The sequence below is a fragment of the Cryptomeria japonica genome, chromosome 5 (genome assembly GCF_030272615.1).
Source record: "Cryptomeria japonica chromosome 5, Sugi_1.0, whole genome shotgun sequence".
In the NCBI taxonomy this organism is placed as follows: domain Eukaryota; kingdom Viridiplantae; phylum Streptophyta; class Pinopsida; order Cupressales; family Cupressaceae; genus Cryptomeria; species Cryptomeria japonica.
Window position 1 is genome coordinate 609510348 of NC_081409.1, and position 21051 is coordinate 609531398.

A 21051-nucleotide genomic window follows, 5' to 3' on the forward strand; every position below is an offset into this window, starting at 1 on the left:
CAAATCCAAAAGCAACAAAGTGATATTCGATAAACCAGTTCTTGTTTCGTCAAAGATACCCTCACAACTAGACAAAAACGGTGCAAGCTCCAAGGGATGAAGAATTTTCAAACCGGAGACACTCATTTTAGGCACCCAATTTTGGCGCAGCCTAAGACGAACACCTGCAGTTGAACTAAGAACAGTTTGGGTTCAGACTAACCATGCACGGTGACCTACAATCAGCAGACCCCCAATGGTATGAACCAGAAATGCATCAAATACCCCTCCACACTTCACCATTAAAATCCCTGCACTCTAAAATTAACCAGCTGAAAGAAACCATGCAAACAGACTAAAACAAAGACAACAAACACCATATTTCGATGTTCATATATTTGCTTCAGCTGCCATTACAACAATTTTTGTAGCATCTCTATGCTATGCCTAAAATCTAACCTATTCTAAATCTAAAATCTAACTAGAAAATTCTAACCAACAAAATTCTAACCCTTTACAAAAGATAGGCCTCTGCCTTTTATAGAGGGTGGGATTGACTGCATCCAAGGGCTGCAGCCTGCCATCCAGAAGCTAGCAGCCCTAACACATGCCCATTAAACTCTCAGTCATCTATCCAACCACTATCTCAACTACCTGCAACTGTTTGGATTCAATTTGAGTCTATCCGGTAGTTGGACATAACTGTCCACAACTGACATGTTTCCCCTTTGTTTCAAAATATCTTGAGTGGGGCCCATAGGCAGTTTTACAATAAAATAGTTTCAGTTTTCAAAAACTAAACTTCTAGAATTAAATCCAGTTGTGTATTTCTCGAGAATGCATAGACTTGCCGCATTTGGAGTGTTCTTCGGTCTTTGGTCCTGGTGGTGGACTTCAGCTTTGTGGTCTGGTGGCACAGGGACATGCTTCCCAATGCTTCATCGCTTTGATCCTGCATTGCATCTTTTTCTCCTCCAACTTCCAACGCGTGGCCTTGATTGCGATCCTTCTTCGATTTGCTTTTCGGGGTTTCTCTTGGTTCTCTGTGATGACGTCCTGCAAACAATCAATTTTAACCCACATTAATCATTTGAAAAATTAACTAAATTAATTTGACAAATATTAAATTTTATTTACGACGTCGGGCTCAAGAAGCTCTTTGTGAGATGTATCTTTTTGAATGTTTCTCGTGAAATGCGGGCCTTCGCGTTACTTGCGCGATTTAATACTTGTGTGATATCACCCCCTTATTTACAAACTTCGGGCACTTTCCCCTTTTCCACGATCCAAACCTTCTGCCCTAAGTTTGTCAACTTGGAACATTATTTTGCGACTTTGAAGATTTTCAGCCTTTTGAAACAAAATTCGCAATTTTGGTTTTCCTAAGTTTTGGCCTTTTGAAGGCGAATCGTACGGCTTGAACTCGATCTCATTTGTTTCGGCATGATGAAGTTTTGGGCCGATCTTTTATTGATGCCATTTTCGGCCTATCAAGGTTTTTTGAGAGCTTTGACGCTTTTTCGGGGAAGTTAAGCTTTTGTGAAATTTGCGAATTCCAAGATTTGGAAGGTTTTTGGCCTACTAGGTGAATTTGCAAGCTCTTGCATTTCGGGATACTAACCTGTTAGGCGAATTTCAAGTTTTCCTTCACATTTGTGGCTTATGAGACCTCTTTCTCACGAATTTTCTTTATCGACTCCATTTCGGGAAACTTAGCCGATTTGTGAGTTTTTGAATGACTTCATCTCTTTTCGGCATCCTCACGCGATTTTACAAACCTGACGATTTTCGGGTTGTACGAGGATTTTGAATGATTTTGGACTTTAGGAGTTTTGACCTCTAATTTCGGCTTAATGATTTTCGGCTCATTGAATCGAAATGTGAACTTGGGCGTTTAGTATTTCGGCATAGGGGGCCGATTTTCAAACCTTTGCATTTCGGCTTACTGAAGAGCTTTGAGAGTTTGACGTTTCTAGGTTTTTGGCCTGGACAGACCATTTGCGAGATTCACTTCTTCTTTCCGGCTTAGATGACACTTTCGTGATTCTGATTGATGCCATTTTCGGGTAAAACCTGAAATGCGCGATTTAGACTTTTGTTTTTGAATTAGAAAATGGTTTTCGGCCTGGAGGGCCAGAATGCGCGATTTCTCCCTTTGCTTCTGCGATTTATTTCCGACTTGTAAGCCAACCTTGGGAGTTAAGTTCTATTTTCGGCTAATAGGGCCATTTTGCAAACTATGACGCAATTTGGTTCTTTGCCTCCTTTTTTCGGCCTGAATAATTAAAAGGCACGATTTTAAAGTTTTCATTTATTTTCGGCCTGGATGAAGTTCGGGTATAGACCTAAAAATGCAAGATTTCAAATTTAGACATCCTCCCTTTGCAATTTTCGGGCTCCTTGAATGCTTTGCAAACTCGGCCTATTAAGGTGTTTTGAGAGTTTACCATCATTTTCGGCTAATGAGCCAAAATCGTGATTTTGGGCATATTGCACAATTTTCCTTCATTTCGGCTTGTGAGGGCAACTTTGAAGACATTATAGAAGAACTAGTTTGGCCGAACTTTGCATCACCACAGGCCTTCCTCTCTCCTATCGGGCATACAGACACAACACGGGGGGTCCCTGTCAATGACGGGGTGTGTGTGCAATACGCACAACAAGATTCACAGGGCAAGGATCAGAAATTGGATTCTATAGAGCCTGGTGGAGATGTCCCGTATACGCTAAACGGTTCACATCAGCCGAAAGTAATTCAGCCGTATGGTTCAAATCAGCCAAGAGTAAGTTGACCATACAACCCATAAGAGCTGAGAGTACACGAAGTGTACCGTCCACAAGAACCAAGAGTGAAGTTGTCGAAGGATTGTCACTGTACGCCAAGAGTAAAGTTTTTGAAGAATTGTCACCGTACGCAGAGAATAAAGTTGCCGAACAATTGACTAATTCCATACTATACGTCGTACGGTTCAGAGCAAACAAGAGAAAGTTGGCTCTTGAGAGTCCAGGTTGTACCGACGTGATGAGGTTACCACATGAAGCTAACAGCCCCAACTACATCGTATAAACTAGAGAAGCGGAGTGCTGGAGATCCATACGATCAAGTAAGCCAAATTGCAAAGCATTGATACCGTACCTCATACGGTTGGTACCCATAGGCCAATCCGTACAAATGAGTAGGTGTTACGCTCAAAAAGTTGTGTGGTCGTACGAGCAAGTGTGGAGGCGGCCGTATAGAGAACCCATAAGTATATTGTACGTGAAGAAGAGAAGGTCGTACGTGAGTACATTGTACAGGCGAGTGTGGAGAAGGTCGTACAGAAAAACAATAAACATGACATACGGCGAGCGAGTGTGCAGAAGGCCGTACAGAAAAACCATAAACATGTCGTACGGAGGAAAAGTAAATACCGTATGCAAGGATTGCTAGGTTGTAAGGAGGAAGAGTTGCACCGTGGGAGAGAGAAGTTGAACCGTATGCAAGGATTGCTAGGTCGTACAAAGGAAGAGTTGCACCGTACGAGATAATTCTTGAGCCGTACAACGGAAGTATCATACCGTACGGTGGAAGTGTTGAGTTGGATGAAGGGAGTCTCAAGCCACACACCTATGCATCGTACAGCCAAGAGAGAAGGACAAGCCTGTACGAAAGAACAAGTCTGTAAGCAAGGAGGATAAGCCCATATGGAAGGAGAACAAGTCAGAAAACACAATACCTGTACGGGAGATTACGCCTTGATCAGAATTTTGACTTCATTGGCCTCGTTCCTGATGTCTTAAAAAAGCAAAAAATTGATGCACGCCATGGAGTTTTCGTGTGGGTTTGAAGGTTGTAATTTGGACCCTGCAAGGGGCGCTGCCCCTCGACCCCACAAGGGGCTCTCCCCCTTGACCCCACTGGGGGTGTTGCCCCCAGACCCCTGCAAGGGGCGCTGCCCCTTGACCCCATTGGGGGCGTTGCCCCCAAACCCCCATTTGATTTGGCAGGTACACTACAAGTTGGGGGTGTCCAGTCGAAGTCACTGTCTGTCATTAGTCTTCCCAAATATCACTTGATGTTTGCTTGTCGTCTGGAAGATGACTTTTCTTTTGGGGGGGATGATGTTGTCGACATAAATTGTCTGTTGTTATATTTGATAATATTTTTTATCCGACAATGTATTAATTAATTGTATTGAGTGGGTTGTCAGTCTCGAGTAGTTATGTGTCGGTTGGTTGACGGTTGTGTACCTCTTGGCAACCGTCGGGTCCTTTAAATATGTCGTGTACTGCCAAGGAAGGGGGAGGGTATTGTCAGATCTGTTGTAATCCTTGGCCGACCATCTCTGGTCTTTTTCTTTGTAATGATTGCATGTGCGAATAAAGATATATTTTACTGTCGTGTCTGGTATGCATTGTCATGTACATTGTTATTTTCTATATTTAATTTACCAGTTGTACTAGTAAACAATGGTAAAGTTTAATTTTTTTCCTCTGATTATTATATAGCAGCATAAAAATTAGGTATTTTTGTAATGTCCCCTTTATAGGCGTGGACAATTGGTGGAGAACCTTAGCCTATTTTAATATTTGAAGGCTAACTGGGATGTGGCAAGGGAATTATAATGTCCCCTTCCTAAGCACTTCAGCATGGTTATTGTTAGCCTATTCAATGTGTTCATGTAGGCTAATAAGTAATAAGTTAGGATTGGGGGATTCATGATGACAGTGTGATCCAAATCATTTGGCAATGATAGGTGTCGTATTAAGCTCAGTCAATTTAAATTCGCATAACACCCTTTTCTGGAGTGGATTTGGAAAATTTGTTCTTACTAGTTTTAGTAACTACCAAGTTGGACACCGATTTGGTTAGTTGACAGTGTTTCTATTTTGGGAATGTCGATGGAAGCACTGGATGTTGATATCTTAACAGTTAATGTAGTCAAAAGAATTTAATTTAAATAATGTTAAAATATTAAAGTTATATTAAAAATTTAACTTTGTCCCTATTTAATTTATTATTTTATCTATTGGGCACCCAATGTGATAAAGGAGACAAAAATATTAAATAAAGTGTTCTCTTGAAGTGGGTGCCTATGTTGGAAACATAAGGCAATAATAAACTTAATTTAATTGTGCAAACCTCTTAGTTGTGCATGGTCTTTTGGAGGCTTCTATAAGTTAATTTTGGAGCTCATTTGCTTTATGCTTGCATTGATATTTTGAAAATGAATTCAGCTAGTTGAACTCGTTCATCATGTGGCTTTGTGATGACAAAAACCCTTGCAAGGAACATCCTCTACATTAGTGAAAGATCTAATTTGAATGATTCAGTGGTGATTTTGTAGAACATAGGTTTACTACTGAGAGGGGGGGGAGGTGAATCAGTAGTAAATAGATATTGAAACCTTATTCAATTAAAACTTCTTAAAGATTTCTTTTAAATTGAATGTTGAGATGTAAGCACCAAACTGAAAACTGAAAAGAAACACCACACAATGAAGACAAAACACGAGCATACGTGGAAAGCCGAGATGGAAAAACCACGGTGAGAAGGGGTCGAAGGGTATCTGAGGAATTACATTTCAGGACAGCAAAGAGCATGGGTAAAGTGGGCTGCACCTCGAAGAGTATAGTTATAATTCTACATGTCATATGCCAATCCAGACGTCACCATTCATGGCCTTGAATGGGTACAAAGCACCTAGCTTTGTCAATTTTCTCTTTGGGATAGTATAGTGCCTAAGGCAATAAAATTGCTACAAGAGAGTCAGAATATTATAAAATCATTGAAGGAAAACTTGCAATAGGCATGAAATCAGAAAAAGTTGTATACTGATAAGCATCATGAAGAGCACAGTTTCGAGGTGGGTGACATGGTTTACTTGATTCGCTAGCCATATAGATAGTCCACTCTCAAGAAGAGTGGGTTAGAGAAACTTAAGCCCCAATTCTATGGTCCTTTCAAACTGTAATGTCCCATTCCCAGACCAAGATTAGTTCCCAAGAGCATTATGCCCTAAGATTGTTCAAATTTGTGAAGTCTCCCATGGAGACGAATTTATAAGTAAGATTCACTGCATCGATTGTAAAGATCAAATCATGTGTGAAGGTCATCATTAACAAAAAAAGAGAGACGAAGAGGACATCCATATCAAGAAGATCAACCACCTGTACAAGACAAAAGATGATTGCAAGCAGCAATTCACGGTCTCATAAAGATAATCATAGTCAAATGATATGCCATTCTGGAATACGTAGGGCAGCCTCATGCATCTGATAACAATCTTACTTAAAGACGTATTATTCACTTAGCATCTATTATATTAATTATGATAGGAGACGATATAAGTAGGATGGGAGACTTAGTCAATCATATTATCACTGAGGAAGATCAATCACATATGCAGATTCAGGAATATTGAGTAGAACAAGACTTGCATAATATTAAGCAATATCGAGTTGAAGTAGTAGATGATGATTGATTAAACCATTGAGAATGATAACAGACATATAACCAATGATTAACAATCCTTAATCATGACGTCAATCATAATCAAGTATACCCAATCGATGATTAGAGAGGACATGAGAATAATCGATATTAGGGACAGAGATTATAATGTTATCAATTGGATTATTAAAAGGGACGAAGTATGGTAACAAAGGCGGCAATTACAAGAACCATTATTATGTCTTAGGATAGCAGCATTATGCCAAACCAATGGTCATGAAGAAATCCGATTAGAAGAGAGGTGTCACATCAGATTCCCAAGGATGCCATCCTTTTGGTTTAGGAGATATAAAGACAAATTCAAACACATTCAATCTGCCATCGATTCAGGAGATCTTTTACTCTTCTATCCATTGAGGATTCACTCTTCTAAGGACAGTGGCCTTTGGCCTTGAATTGCATAAGGAACACAGCTGTAAAACAGAGACAACACCATCTTAAGCTGCAAGTACGTAAGTCTACAAAAAGAGCAGCAAAGAATCACCATAAAATGATACAATACCTATAACCTGCATATGTTTTCAGTAGAGCCAAGGAGGATCATTGCGTAAGCCACATGGACATATCAAAGAGGGCACATATAACTATACCTCCTATTACAGATCAGAATATCAGCAAGTGGCATTAATAAGTGTCATTTAGAATATATCTGTCATCATATTATTAATTAGATAAGTCACAAGCAAGATCAGATTTTATGATTCATAATAAGTATAAGCAGTTTCAAGTGATTGTCCCGTAATTCTAAGATATCCTAAAAGGGGACTGTTATCACAAAAACTTCCACCCTTACTGAGCTATCAACTCAGCAACCTTGTGAAACATGGAAAAAACCCCGAAGTGTGGGACCTTGCGCAAGGGGGTTGAATCTCCGAAGAAGGCCGGCTTCCTTCTCAATCCAAGTGCAGGTGTTGAACCAACTCAACACTTCAAATCTTACTTCTAAACCTGTCCTAACAGCTTGCAGAGGAAAAGGGAAAAGAGAAATGCTAAAAGTGAAAGGAGGTGATGCACCAAGATAAGAGATGTTTCTCTCCCCACCCGAAATGGCACAAAGAATCAACTGAAATACGCAGGAGATGCACAAACTTCAGTTGCATGAATGACCTTAACGCACGTATGGAGGTTAGGACTTGTTGTGGATGATAACGGTACTATGATTCAACTCTGTACCTATCAATCTGAAAAGCTCCCCCCAAAATATACTCAAAAATCTGCTATCTCTATCACTGATTATAGTCTTTGGTAAACCATGTAAACGGAAAACCTCCCTGAAGAATAACTCTGCAATCTGAACTGCTGTAAATTCTGAAGTGATAGAAAAGAAGTGTGCGAATTTAGTAAATCTATCAACTACAACAAAAATACAATCTTTACCTTGGGATCTCGGTAAACCTATGATGAAATCCATTGATATACTTTCCCATTTCTGATTTGGTATAGGTAGTGGTTGTAATAAACCTGCAGGATAGGTGTGCTCTGCTTTATTTTGCTGGCAAGTGGTGCATTCCTTGACATAACGTAGGACATCGTTTTTTAATCCTTTCCAAGTGAACCTTTCTCTTATCTGTCGATACGTTTTGAAGTATCCAGGATGCCCTGCTAGAGGAATATCATGCACAGATTGGAGGATTTTTTCTTTCAATTTTGATTCTGGAATTAAATAAATCATGTCCTTGTAATAGATAACATCATTAACAACTTTATATTTATCATCTTGTATATTACCATCTAGCAAATCACATGCAAAAGAATCCTTTGAATATTCAACCAACAATAAAGATTTCCAATCAGATGTTACTACAGATAATGCATTTATTTGAGGCCTTCTAGATAGTGCATCTACAACAACATTGTTTTTACCTTTTACATATTCAATTTCGAAATCATAAGCTTAGATCTTACTGACCCATTTCTATTGCCTATCATTTAAATCTTTTTGTCCCAAGAAATATCTCAGACTGTTATGGTCAGTTTTCCCTACAAATCTGCTACCAACCAAATATTGTCTAAATTTTGTCAATGCGTGCATGATTGCCAACATTTCTTTATCATAGATAGAATACAATTTCTCAAGGTTATTAAGTTTCCTGCTTTCATAAACTATAGGATGTTTGTTTTGCATTAAAAACTGCCCCTATTCCATCACCAGAAGCATCACATTCCAACACAAAAGGCTGATTAAAGTCTGGAAGAGCAAGTACAAGTACTGGACAAGAACTCATTACCTTTTTAAGTTTCTCAAATACCTGTTGAGCTTCCTCAGTCCATCGGAATGCCCCTTTTTTGGTAAGATCTGTCAAGGGTGCCCCAAGCTGTGAAAAACCTCTGACAAACCTCCTGTAATAACAACATAAACCAAAGAATCCCCTTAATTCTGTAAGATTCTATGGTGGTGGCCAATCCAAAATGGCTCTTATCTTTTCTTGATGAACCTGTACCCCTGCTGCACTGATCATATGCCCTAAATACAAAATTTCAATCATTCCAAATTCACATTTAAACGCGCCTTTGCATACAGTGATTGAGATTCCATAATGCCAAGAACTATATCAATATGTTTCAAATGCTCTTCCCAAGTTTTGCTATAAATCAATATATCATCAAAGAAAACTAGCAAAAATTTCCGTAACTGTTTGTTAAAGATATGATTCATACAGGATTGAAATGTTGCCGAGGCATTTGTTAGACCAAACGGCATAACCAAGAATTTATAATGACCATAATGACAGCAAAAAGCAGTTTTATGAATACCTTGATCTCTTAATTTAATTTGATGATATCCTGATCACAAATCAATTTTAGAAAAATAAACAGCACCATGCAATTCATCTAACAATTCATCAATTCGAGGAATTGGATACCTGTTTTTCATTGTCTTCTTGTTAAGTGCTCTGTAATCAATACACATACGAAGAGTTCCATCCTTCTTTTTAACCAACACTACTAATGATGCAAAAGGACTAGAACTAGGTCGGATATGCCCCATATCCAATAATTCTTTAATTGTCTTTTCTATTTCATCCCTGAATGTTTTAGGGTGTCTATAAGGAGTTGTGATAACTGGAGTTGTGATGGGGGTTAATAACAACAACAATAACAATAATGTAAATGCAAACAATGTAGGTAACAGGGTGGTAATAATGGTAACAATGGTCAAGGGGATAATTTAGTTAACCACAGAAATTCATATTAGCAGGTGAGAACACATAATTCTAGACCTCTTATGTCGTTTTTCCCACCCAAGGTCCAACCCAGGTTGAAAATGATCCCCAAGTTACTAATTTATAAAATTAGTTCATGCAGGATTGGACAAATGGAGGCCTAGATTTCCAAGGTGCTAAATCTCTTGGGGATTACATTGACTTTAGAATGAAGCATAGACCTCATGTTGGTGGAAGATCAAATAATTATGATTTATAGAAAAAGGTTGGAAAAGTAACCCTTCCTTACTATGACGAATCTGGGAAGAATTTAGTTAGAGCTTGGGTACAAAAGTGTAATGTCCCCTAATGGGAACCTCTTATCTTCTGACCTAGAACCACAATTTTAGTGCATAGTAAATACAATAGAGGGACACTATTGTCAACTAAAGCTTGGTTTGGAACGTGCACAACAGGTTAGTCAATATTTTCATTATGCTATGTGTTGATGTGTCTTTTGTAAACGACCAAACACAGAATAAAATACTTAAAGGTACCTTATCCTCTCTTGAATAAAACTTCCCCGAATGCTGAAGATCTCGCAGAAGGATCAATCGGAGTAGCTCCAAGGTTCTGATTGTAGGTTCTCTACATGTGGATAAGCTCTTGCAGTATGATGTGATTTTGCTGGAATCACAAAGGGACTTACATTCGATGACCTGAGCGTTTGATTTGCTTTGGATATCATTGGAACGTGGGTCTTTACTGATCCTTGATTTTTAAAAAAGGGAAAAGGATAAGGGTTGGAGAAGGATCTAATTCTAACACTAAGAATGTAGGAGCAATGGATGACCTTTGATGAAACTTTAACTAAGTCTTGCTTTGACATGCTAGGATCATCTCCACAAGGTTAGTGCGATCTTCTAAGGAAAGCTTTATGATGTTCAGATCACCGCTACAAGCATAGACACCGTCAGGTTGATGCATATCAATGAAGAAGCGATAATTGAAGGTAAGCTTAAGTTGAATGATTCCAGTTGACTATGAAAGCCAAGTTTTCGATCAACAAACCGCTAGTAGTATGGATATACAAATTTCATCGTTGATCATACAAATTTCTTCCACTCATCTAATAACATGAAATCAAATTTGAGAAGTATAGAGACCATGCAAATTGTTGAATCGACACATAGAATTCACCATTTCTTCATTGAAGTTTACAAGTCTTTTGCAACAATGTCTTCGCAACAATCTTTGCCTTCTCTTTCTACTCTACTCTAAAATGCTACTAATTATTGACTATTCTCTCTAACTATTTCCTATTCTCTGACTATTAACTATTAACCTTTACAAATGAGGACCCAGGGCTTTATATAGAGAGCCCTTTACAAAATGATAGCTCTAATTGACTTAGAATCGATGGCTAGGATTACAAAATAGAAACCCTAACTAGGGTTTGTCATAACAAACTTCCTTAGCCAATGAGAAAATTACATTCTAGGAGTGTGGACCAATAGGAAGCGGGGGTAGGTACACCGAAGTTTGTGCCGCCTCTGATGAGCCAGGTGCATTGAATCTGGAGTGACTGGGATGCCACCTTGTCTAACGTTTGTGTCTTGGTTGATCTCTTTTGTCCTTGAAGCGATCAATGATGCACTCCTTGATTCTCTATGTGCTTGATGAGGCTTCCTTACTGTCAAGTTCTTCTTTCTCCAGTAGCATACCTCGCATTGAAGTGTTGGTAAGGTCATTCTTCTCTGTCATTATGTGGGTCTTTTGTGTGGTAGAATGGAGTCTTTAGGCTAGCTCGCAACTGCTCAAATACTTGAAGTCTTCCAACGCTTTAGAAGCACCTTGAGTCCTCCTCCATGCCTTTGAAACATTCTTGATAAGACTTGAAGAGGTCGTCCTTGCCCTGGCCTGGTCATCTTTCACCTGTAAAACAAACCAAGAGGTGATTAAGGACACATAATAACTTCATTCAACATAGCACTTTCTACCTTAAAACATCAACAAGAAGACATCAAAATGAGATTTGCTCAAAATCCTTCCCAGGGACAGGCCCTATAAGAATTTCGCTCTGGACCCTTTGGAAGGGTTAGGAGCGAAATTTGCATTTCAGCTCAAATTTCATCATCTCTTTGCCTTGAACTTCTCTTGACCTTTGAATCACTTTCTCTTGAAGACATCATTGATACGACTCCCAAAAAGACCAAAAAAAAGGATTTCGCCTTGGACCTAGGCCAAGGACAAGACCTATAAGGAATTTCACTCATGACCCTTTGGAAGGGTCAAGAGCGAAATTTGCATTCTTGGCTCAAATTCTTCTCATTTTGTGACCATACTTGCTCAAATGCATGCCTAAGGATGCCCTTAATCTCAATCAACACTAGGTTTGATGCAAAATTGGAGCAAAATAGAGTTTTTAAGGATTTCGCTCTGGACCCTTTGGAAGGGTCAGGAGCGTACTTCTTGACTAAGGGTTGATTTCACACTCCATTGCTTTTCTTTGCCTTCAAGCTTGATAAACTCACTTCTCCTTACAATAATCAAATCCATTTGCCATCCTTTTAGCTCAAAACAAGGTCGTTTTCATCATTTAGGCAAGATAGGGGGTCAAACTGAGGATTTCGCTCTGGACCCTTTGGAAGGGTCAGGAGCGAAATTCTCCTTTTGGGTTGATTTCTACCACTTCATCGCCTCAAACCTCTTCTCAAAGGCAAATATGCATCAAAGCCTCCTCAACCATGCCTCAAAAATCCAAAACTTGGCCATATCAAAGAGCAAAATAGAGGAAAAGTGAATTTCGCCCTGGACCCTTTGGAAGGGTCAAGAGCGAAATTCTCATTTTAGGCTCATTTTAACCCTTTTCCTCCCTTCTTTGCCTTGGATATAACTTATTAGGCCTCTCCTGATCATCCTCTAGTCCAAGTTAGCATTCACTTCAAGGTTTTGTGAAGAAAAAAGGGTCTCATATGAATTTCGCTCTAGACCCTTTGGAAGGATCAAGAGCGAAATTCTTGTCTTGGTCAAAAATCCTCCATTCTTTCACATTCCATTACTACAAAATGCAAAGACACATCATTTTCCTTCCAAATACACCCAAGGAACAAGGTTGGTAGTCTAACAAGGGAGCAAATGAGGCTTATGAAGAATTTCGCTCTGGACCCTTTGGAAGGGTCAGGTCAGGAGCGAAATTCACAATCTTGGAGAGAATCCTCACTTTTCAATGCTTTCAATCACTTCCTAAGGCAAGAACATATCAATCTACCCCCACCATGTCCAAGGAACAAGGTTTTCAGTGCAAACAAGGAAGAAAAAAGGTGTCTTCTAAGAATTTCGCTCTGGACCCTTTGGAAGGGTCAGGAGCGAAATTCACCTTAGGCTATAATCCTGACTTCATCTTTCACATTTCTTCATTCCAAATAAGTGTTTTGCCTTCACTCAAGCCTGGGAATGAGCTAGTTCATGACTTTGGGCAATGTAGAGTGTCTTATAAAGGAATTCGCTCTGGACCCTTTGGAAGGGTCAGGAGCGAAAATCCTATTCTAGGCTTGATTCACTTTGGAATTGACTTGACTTTGGCCTAGACTCACGCCTTGATGCATATCTTTCCATATCCTTGCCCATTCACTCAACCACTCTTTGACTTAGGTGAGATCTTGAGTCCTTGGTGAATTTTCGCTCTAGACCCTTTGGAAGGGTCAGGAACGAAATTTGACATTTTAGCCTCTCCATCAGGATTCATTTATGGAATATAACATTTAAGTATAAGAAAGAAGAAAGATATATTCCATATATACTGTTAGGATGTTTGAGAGTGGTTTCGGACCTCCAAGAGTTATAAAGCAAAATCTAGTTTTTGGAGGATTCTTCAATTTTCCAGACAGTCAAATTTCAGGACATTTGAGGATCAGGATGACACTCCAGACTTCTCAAGGCGAATTCGCTCTACCCTTGATGTAAGGGATGGGACCTAGGAGGACATTATGCATTCAACCAAGGTTTGACTTAGCAACTTGAAGTGCGACCAGATAGTACACAAAAAACACCCTAGGAATGAATCTAAATTACCCCTAATCACTCAATTGACCTGACCTCTTGAGGAGATCCACCTGACTCAAGCAGAGCCTGCTACCCTAATGAGCCCCCTAGCTACCCTTCAAATGCAAAAGGTCAATAGACAAGAACCTAAAAGACCTAAAAAGAAAACCCTAGAAAGCAGAAAGTAGGGGTCCCCATTTGCAATGGGGCGATGTGTGAATACGTCACAACACTATGATAGATCATATATTCAACATTCTTTATATATTGCCTAGTTTATATGAAGGACAACCCTTCCTCTCCCTACACCTACCCCCATTATGGAGCTCAAGGAGAATCACACAAGGCACCTCAAGTCTATCCCTCTCCAACAAGCCCAAGAGCACCAAGGACCTTGTCAACTTGGCCTCTTGGTCTACACTCGGGGTTGGCATACCTGTTGGAGCCTAGTGCTCTTGCTTCCTTGTATTCTCCCTCCATAATTGGATAGTGAGATTAAAAGGTATTATAGACTCCATCATATAATTTACTTAATCGTCATATGAACAATTAATGATAGAAGGCATTACTACACTATCATACATATTGCAGTCTATATTAATATTATTATTAAATTCTGCATAAGAACATTATCAGGCGTCATATATTAAGCATGCATGTTAAGCACATCCCTTATGCATACCACCAAGACCAAGTATGTTACTGCCTGTAACTTAATAACAGTTCTGATCTGATCTGATCGATGGTGATTTCAATGGGTGTTTTTTATTCCTTTCCTTTATATCTCTCAATGTGAGGGAGAGGTCACACCTCTTCATCATGTATGCTCTTTGGCTGGAGACACATCCCTGCACCTTTTAGCACCCTTTAAAAGAGTGCAACTCTTCATTATTTCTGCCCTTTGAAAGGGACACAACCTTTCACAATCAGATCTGCACTTCTTATTTAAATCAGATCTGCACTTCTCATTCCCAAATTATCCCCCTTCAAATGAGTTCTTTTCTCCCTTTTATACCTCATATTTAGGGAGTCACAACTTAGCATTTCATGACTTTTGACCATTCATTAACTTTAATCAAATTTTATTATATTTAATCATATTTTAATTTAACTTTTTTATTTTTATTCTTTTGTATTTTAATTTTATTATTATTATTTATTATTAAATTATATTTCAAAGTGGGGACATTACGAAAAGGTGGACACTTATTTTCAGCATAATCTCATGCCTGAAGACAAAGCTATCAAATATGTTACTATTCGCTTAGATGGTGTTACTCATGAGTGGTGGCATCATGGGATGATCACTATGGGTCTTGATCAGATCACTTCTAATGTTGAGTTTACATGGAGGCTTATCAACTCCATAAAGGGTGCAAACATTGCTATTACGTACTTGACATATTCACTGCAGCAGATTGGCATGTGGCTGTTTCTCTTGGAGGTACGTAGAAAGTATTCTGAGGTTGTTGGTAAGAGTTTCATGCATTTGTTAACTTCAGAATAAACTGGAACTGAACCATTGAAGATTCATTGTTAGTCATTGTATGTTGATGCAATATAAAGGTCAGATTTGTACTCTTTCTGTATTCTGTCCTCAGCGATGTATTGCACAGAAAATGATTATTTATTAAACTAATACAGTAAACAAACTTCCTTGATATTCAAAGTAGTTATATCTGTTCACTGTCCATTTATATCAGTTTATTATGGAGAAGTTTATTGTAGTTGATATATATTATAAGGACAGTTAACTATAGCAAACCAGTAAACAAGTACCACAGAAAAACTACAGTGGTTATTAAACAGATATGAATATGCACTGTTGAATGAATGAACAAACATTCATTGACATCAAAAAGGAGTTCAAACTTCGCAAAAAAAAATTATCCAGGGATTTTACAAATGGATTGATCTGTTGTTGCTTGCTGGTTTGTTGCTTTAATGAATAGATGCCTTATTCAAACATTCTCCCAATGAAATGATTTTCCGATTACATCCATTTTTTGAAAGATTCACCACCTTTCACAAGTAACGAGTCACTACCCTTCACAAGAAATGAGTCACCACCTTTCATTGCTGCCTTTGAGAATAATAATTTATTTCCAAATCAATTCCTTCATTCCTAACTGATGATTACTATATGTATTTCTTCCTTCTAAAATGAAATGTCTCCCTTTTATATATCATGTTTGAGGGAGTCACAACCCTTCATTTCATGCCTTTTGACCATTCAATAAACTTAGTTAAATTTTAATCATATTATATTTTGTTTTTATTTTTTAAATTAATTTATTATTAAATCCCATTTCAAAAAGGATGCATTACAGCTCTTTCAATATTTATTGAAAGGTTGGCATCTCACCCAAGTGACTAAAATGAATTACCAATGTATTGGGAATCCATTTGAGAGAAATTCTTAATAGTCTTTTTGATATCATAATATATTTATTAATTCTTTTAATTTTAAATATGAATCTATTTGAGAAATTGTAACTTGGTATTTAGGCCACCCAAAGTGTCCCCGTACCTCCACATTTCTCTAGTTTTCCAAATTTGGTCGTTTTTGTAAATTTAGATTTTGATATCTTAGTCATCCTAGCTCCAATTGTCAATTTTTTTCTTTTAGATGACATCAAAATAACCTTCCAAACATAGCAAGGGTGACAAATTTTGCCTGTGCCACCTCAAATTCATTGTTCATTATTTTCCTAAAATGCTAAAATAAGGTACAGATGTAAATTCAAAGTTCTTAGGATTCTATTGATATGACGGTCTAGATCAATTATAAATTCAAGGGAAAAGTATACATGCTTACACTAATGAATTAATAATCATCTCTGCAACTTTTTTAAGAATTGTAAGTCTACGTGGGAGGCACAACCATCTTTGGAAATCAGCAAAGTTACTTGTACCTCAAGGAGAGATTAAATCAACATAGAGAAAAATTATTTCATGAAGAAATAGAAATAGCTTATGACGGACAAATAGAATTGCAATTGAATCTTGTCATACAAATCTTTAATTAGTTGCATTGTATGACAGTAGTATTAATAAACCCATTAAAAATATTCAAAAATTATTTTAGATATAAGGAAATTATTGCTTCTTTTTTAAAGAAATTTTATATTTGAAATGTAACCTCTAAACTCCCTAAAAATTTTGCAAGTTGCAAGTAAATTACCAACTCACCTGCGTAATATCTATTGGCTTGCCATTCTTATCTCGTAACCTACACTTGGAAAAGCTCTCTATTACTGAATCTTATAGGTCATTGATGTTGAAAAAATAATAAAACATGTGAATCTATAGTAAACAAACTCAATCATATTTACTTTTGAATGCAAAATAAAAGTAAAATTAAAAAAAAAATAGTTTATATTAATATTGTATTGTCGAGAATGTGTTCTATTACCTACATAAAAGGATGTAAAATTTGCTGGCAATTTGAAATCCAAGGAGATGATGGTATTTTTTTAGCATAGTTGACGCTTTCATGTTTACAAACATGTGTAATAATAGTCTATCTTCTTGATATTGCACTCTAGGGGGGTAGAACATTCCCATCATTTTGATTAGTGGAGAAACACATTGAATGGCTCCTCACAGTTATAAAGAAAACACTACTACACAAGATTTGTGTTTCAAGATGTAACATAAATGCAACTTTACAATATAGGAATTATACATGAGTTGTTGGTCCCCTATGTAGATAGGTGAAAAAGAAAGAAAATTTATATTAACAATGTGCAAGCCAAACTAACATATGATCAAGACAAATTTATCTTTATCTTCTTTTCTAGGTTGTTTGATGAAGACTTCATTGTTATATGTTAATTTTTCAATCATCTAATTATTCCTGCATATCCCAAAAACTCTAACAATCAAAATTTAATTAGTATACATTAGCAATATATTGAGGTGTCTCCAAATTTTCAAGATCTCTAGAGACTTTAGGATGCTGTCTTGATTGGATATTAAAAAAATATATATTAGGGGTTGTTGTCATTTTATGACACCCTTGGTCCATCAGCGAGAACCGATCAGAGATATGTTCCATGGACCAGCACGACCCCAGTTGATCAAGGAGAGAAGAAGCATGAAGTGTGAAGTGTTGCCTTGTCTGGAGGAAGTTCCTCCCTTGGCCTTGTCTTCTTCCCCGGAACTCCGAAACCCCGAGGTTCCGAAGTTCTTTGCCTTAGCCGCTTTCTTTCCTTCTCCGGAACTCCAGAACCCCGAGGTTCCGGAGTTCCCTTCCTTCCCTCATCTTTTCTCCGGTTTCTCCGGAATTTCGGAACCTCGAGGGTCTGAAGTTCCTTCCCTAGCTTAGCCCCTCCTCTCCTTAGCTTTTCTCCAATCTCTCCAGAACTCCGGAAACATGAGGTTCCAAAGTTCCTTGTCCCTTTTCTCCTTCCCTCTTAGAAACTCCAGAACCCCGAGGTTCCGAAGTTCCTAGCCTTCCTTTCCTTCACCTCTTCTCTTAAGCATCTCCTTTACCCGAAACTCTAGAACCCCCAGGTTCCGAAGTTCCCCTCCTCTCTTTAGCCTTTTCCTTTCTTCTTCGGAACTCCGGAACCCCGAGGTTCCGCAATTCCTTTGCGCAGTTCCCTGGAACTTCGGAACCCCGAGTTTCTGAAGTTCCCTTCCTTTGCCTTTCCCGGACCCCGGTTCCGAGGTTCCCTCCTCCCCCCTCTTCCTTCTTCTCCCCGAAACTCCGAAACCCCGAAGTTCCGAAGTTCCTTCCCCTTTTGCCTTCTCTCTCTAGTTCCTCTGGAACCCCGAGGTTCCGAAGGCCTTTTCCTTCTCTTCTTCTCTCTATCCCAGAACTCCGGAACACCGAGGTTTTGAAGTTCTTCCCTTGTCTTCCTCACTTCGGGAGTCCGAGCTTCCAAAGTCTCCGGGCTTCCTTCCGACTGGCGACACTTCTAGATGGCGTGATCGACACTCAAGGCTTTTAATGCTCCGACAGCTTGGTGACTTGTACACTTGCTTTGGTGGAGCCACAAGGGTGCATTAAGTGTTTTTGGCAGGATTTCCATCAAGGAAGGTACGGGGCCATGCTTGGTGACTTATGTCATGACTGACTTTGGAAGGTTAGTCAATCCACCTTCCTTAGAATTGCCTTTTGAGGTATGGCTAGGTTGTTTGCATGTACAAGTCAAGTGCATGTACTGCCCTGCACTTCCAGACTGACATACAGGGGTCATGATCACTCTTGTAACCTTTTTCTATATAAAAGTTGTTAAGCCTCATTGTAAAAGGTTCTCTCCCTGCTAGCTTGAGCTTTCTTATGCTCTTCTCTTCTCTTGAAGACTTGTAGTTATTTTTGCATTTCTGCAACTGTAAGATTGGCTTTTGGCCTTATGATTAATTGAAAATCTCCATTCTTGCCTTCCTTCAACTTATGTATGATGTGTATGTGTTCTTACCTCCATTATAAGTGTATGTTTGTGGTTTCCTTTCACATGTATGCTGTGTTAACTTGTTTTCTGAGTGTGACTTTGTGGGAATCCTTCTCCCCTCTTGACACTTAGAAAATCCTAACCTCCACACATGCGTTTGGGTCACTCATGCAATTGAAGTTTGTGCATATCTTGGGCTTTTCAGTTGATTCCTTGTGCCATTTCGGGTGGGGAGAGGAACAATCTCTTATCTTGGTGCATCACCTCCTTTGGTTTTAAGCATTTCTCTCTTCCCGTTACCTCTGCAAGATAGGCTTAGGAGTAAGTTTTGAAGTGTTGATTTGGTTCAACACCTACACTTGGACTGAGAAGGAAGCTGGCCTTCTTCAGAGATTCAACCCCCTCGTGCAAGGTCCCACACTTCGGGGTTGTTTCCATGTTTCACAAGGTTGCTAAGTTGATAGCTTAGCAAGAGTGCAAGCTTTTGTGATAACAGGGGTTGCATGGGGCTTCCATGCACCATAGAGAATTGAATTGGTTTTCCCTTTTGCAAATAGAACTCTCACAAGAACGAGGAGAGATGAACAAACATATGGTTACTTCCCAAGAAGATAATGATTTTATACTTTATGGTATTATACCACACAATTCAACACATCAAAAGAAATTCTATGTAATCATATTAGCCAATGATACCTTCAAATGTTTAGGAGAAGCCAACTGTAGGTAAATGTTTGAAAATGAATTCTCAAGTGAGACCGAAAAAATTTACAGATTAGTTATATTTACAATCCAATCATTATCATGTTTAATACTTCATCTACCACAAACATTATTAATGTAATATATTATGAGAAAGGATCAACCATTGTCTCCCCTACAATGAAGATAGTTTCCAATCACAAGTTCAAAGTCGACAAGGTAAAGCAAAATAAAGATATAATCTCACCTTTTACATGTACCCACAGTTTTATCACTATCTTCTTCACATTTACGCGTCTCTACAATAATTTCTTTCGGTTCTGAGTTGACATCCTGCAATAATAATTATAATCTCTTCTAGATTAGAATTTAGTATAATACAATCAACATTCCCATGATTATTTATCTAGGTTTTAAAGAATCATTCTATCATTTGATTAGAATATTTCAGCTATTACACAGAAATAAATAGTTCCTTGAACTTTGAAACAAAGATATTTACATACTAGTAAGTTACAGTAAATTACACACTTTTTCATTCTCATCACAAGTATCCTTTCAAGAACTCAATCATCAATCATCAATCATATATAAAAAGGTAGGAAATTAGTACTAAATTATATTATGATGGTTTAAAAAGAAGCATTAAACCTTGGAAATCAAAGCTCCCCCAATGCCTTTATGAAATAGCGATAAACTATAAGGCCCATCCTTATGTGATCCTTGCCATATCTTGATTCTCTCTTGATGCTAGTATCTTGGATGTTTCCAGGAGTTATTGGGTAGATGGATGATGCTATATGCATTGGATATTGACATGAGATTCTATGTTTATCATATGTGTCAACAAGTACTTGGTATTGATGGGTTGTTTATGAATATATCCATGCATTAATGTATGGTTTAGAGTCGCATTTGATCTATAAGATGCCATTATATGATTTGTATGAGTTTGATCAGGGTTATCACTTGTATATTGTATAAAAGATGAATTGTGATTAAAATTTTGAGTTAATTTGTCATGTTCCCTTCTCAAAAATTAAAAAAAAGTTAATTGGATACTGTAATGTCCCCATTTTTTGGCCCTCTTGTAGTACAACTAGTGCTAGTCTCCAGGTTAGTGCCAACATGGTGAAGGGGGCATTTTGATGCAGCAAGTGTGTTCAAACAGGTTAGTGGAGATGAATGACACTTGGGTGCATCAATCAAATTTTTGAGAAAGCGATCGCTAAAAAGGAAAGATGCCATGTACTAGAAACTCTCAAGGAATTGATAGTTAAGATTTTTT

At 38.2% G+C, this 21051-nt stretch overlaps 1 protein-coding gene across 6 annotated transcripts in view; it reads right to left on the reverse strand.

Annotated features, from left to right (window-relative positions):
* Nucleotides 1-21051, reverse strand: part of LOC131065140 (protein HAPLESS 2) — a 296194-nt gene that overhangs the window by 232548 nt on the left and 42595 nt on the right. For 5 of the 6 annotated variants that reach the window (XR_009111380.2, XR_009111379.2, XM_057999571.2 and 2 more), the window contains exons 3-4: nt 20011-20096; nt 8701-8812 (exon numbers count right to left, since the gene is read on the reverse strand). Coding sequence is in view for 4 of the 6 variants with exons in the window: in XM_057999571.2 (XP_057855554.2) it covers nt 8701-8812; nt 20011-20096 (198 nt within the window). In the remaining 2 variants the exon portion in view is untranslated. Of the gene's footprint in view, nt 1-8700; nt 8813-16851; nt 16892-20010; nt 20097-21051 lie in introns of all 6 variants that reach the window. The other variant, XM_057999570.2, reaches the window with a different exon arrangement.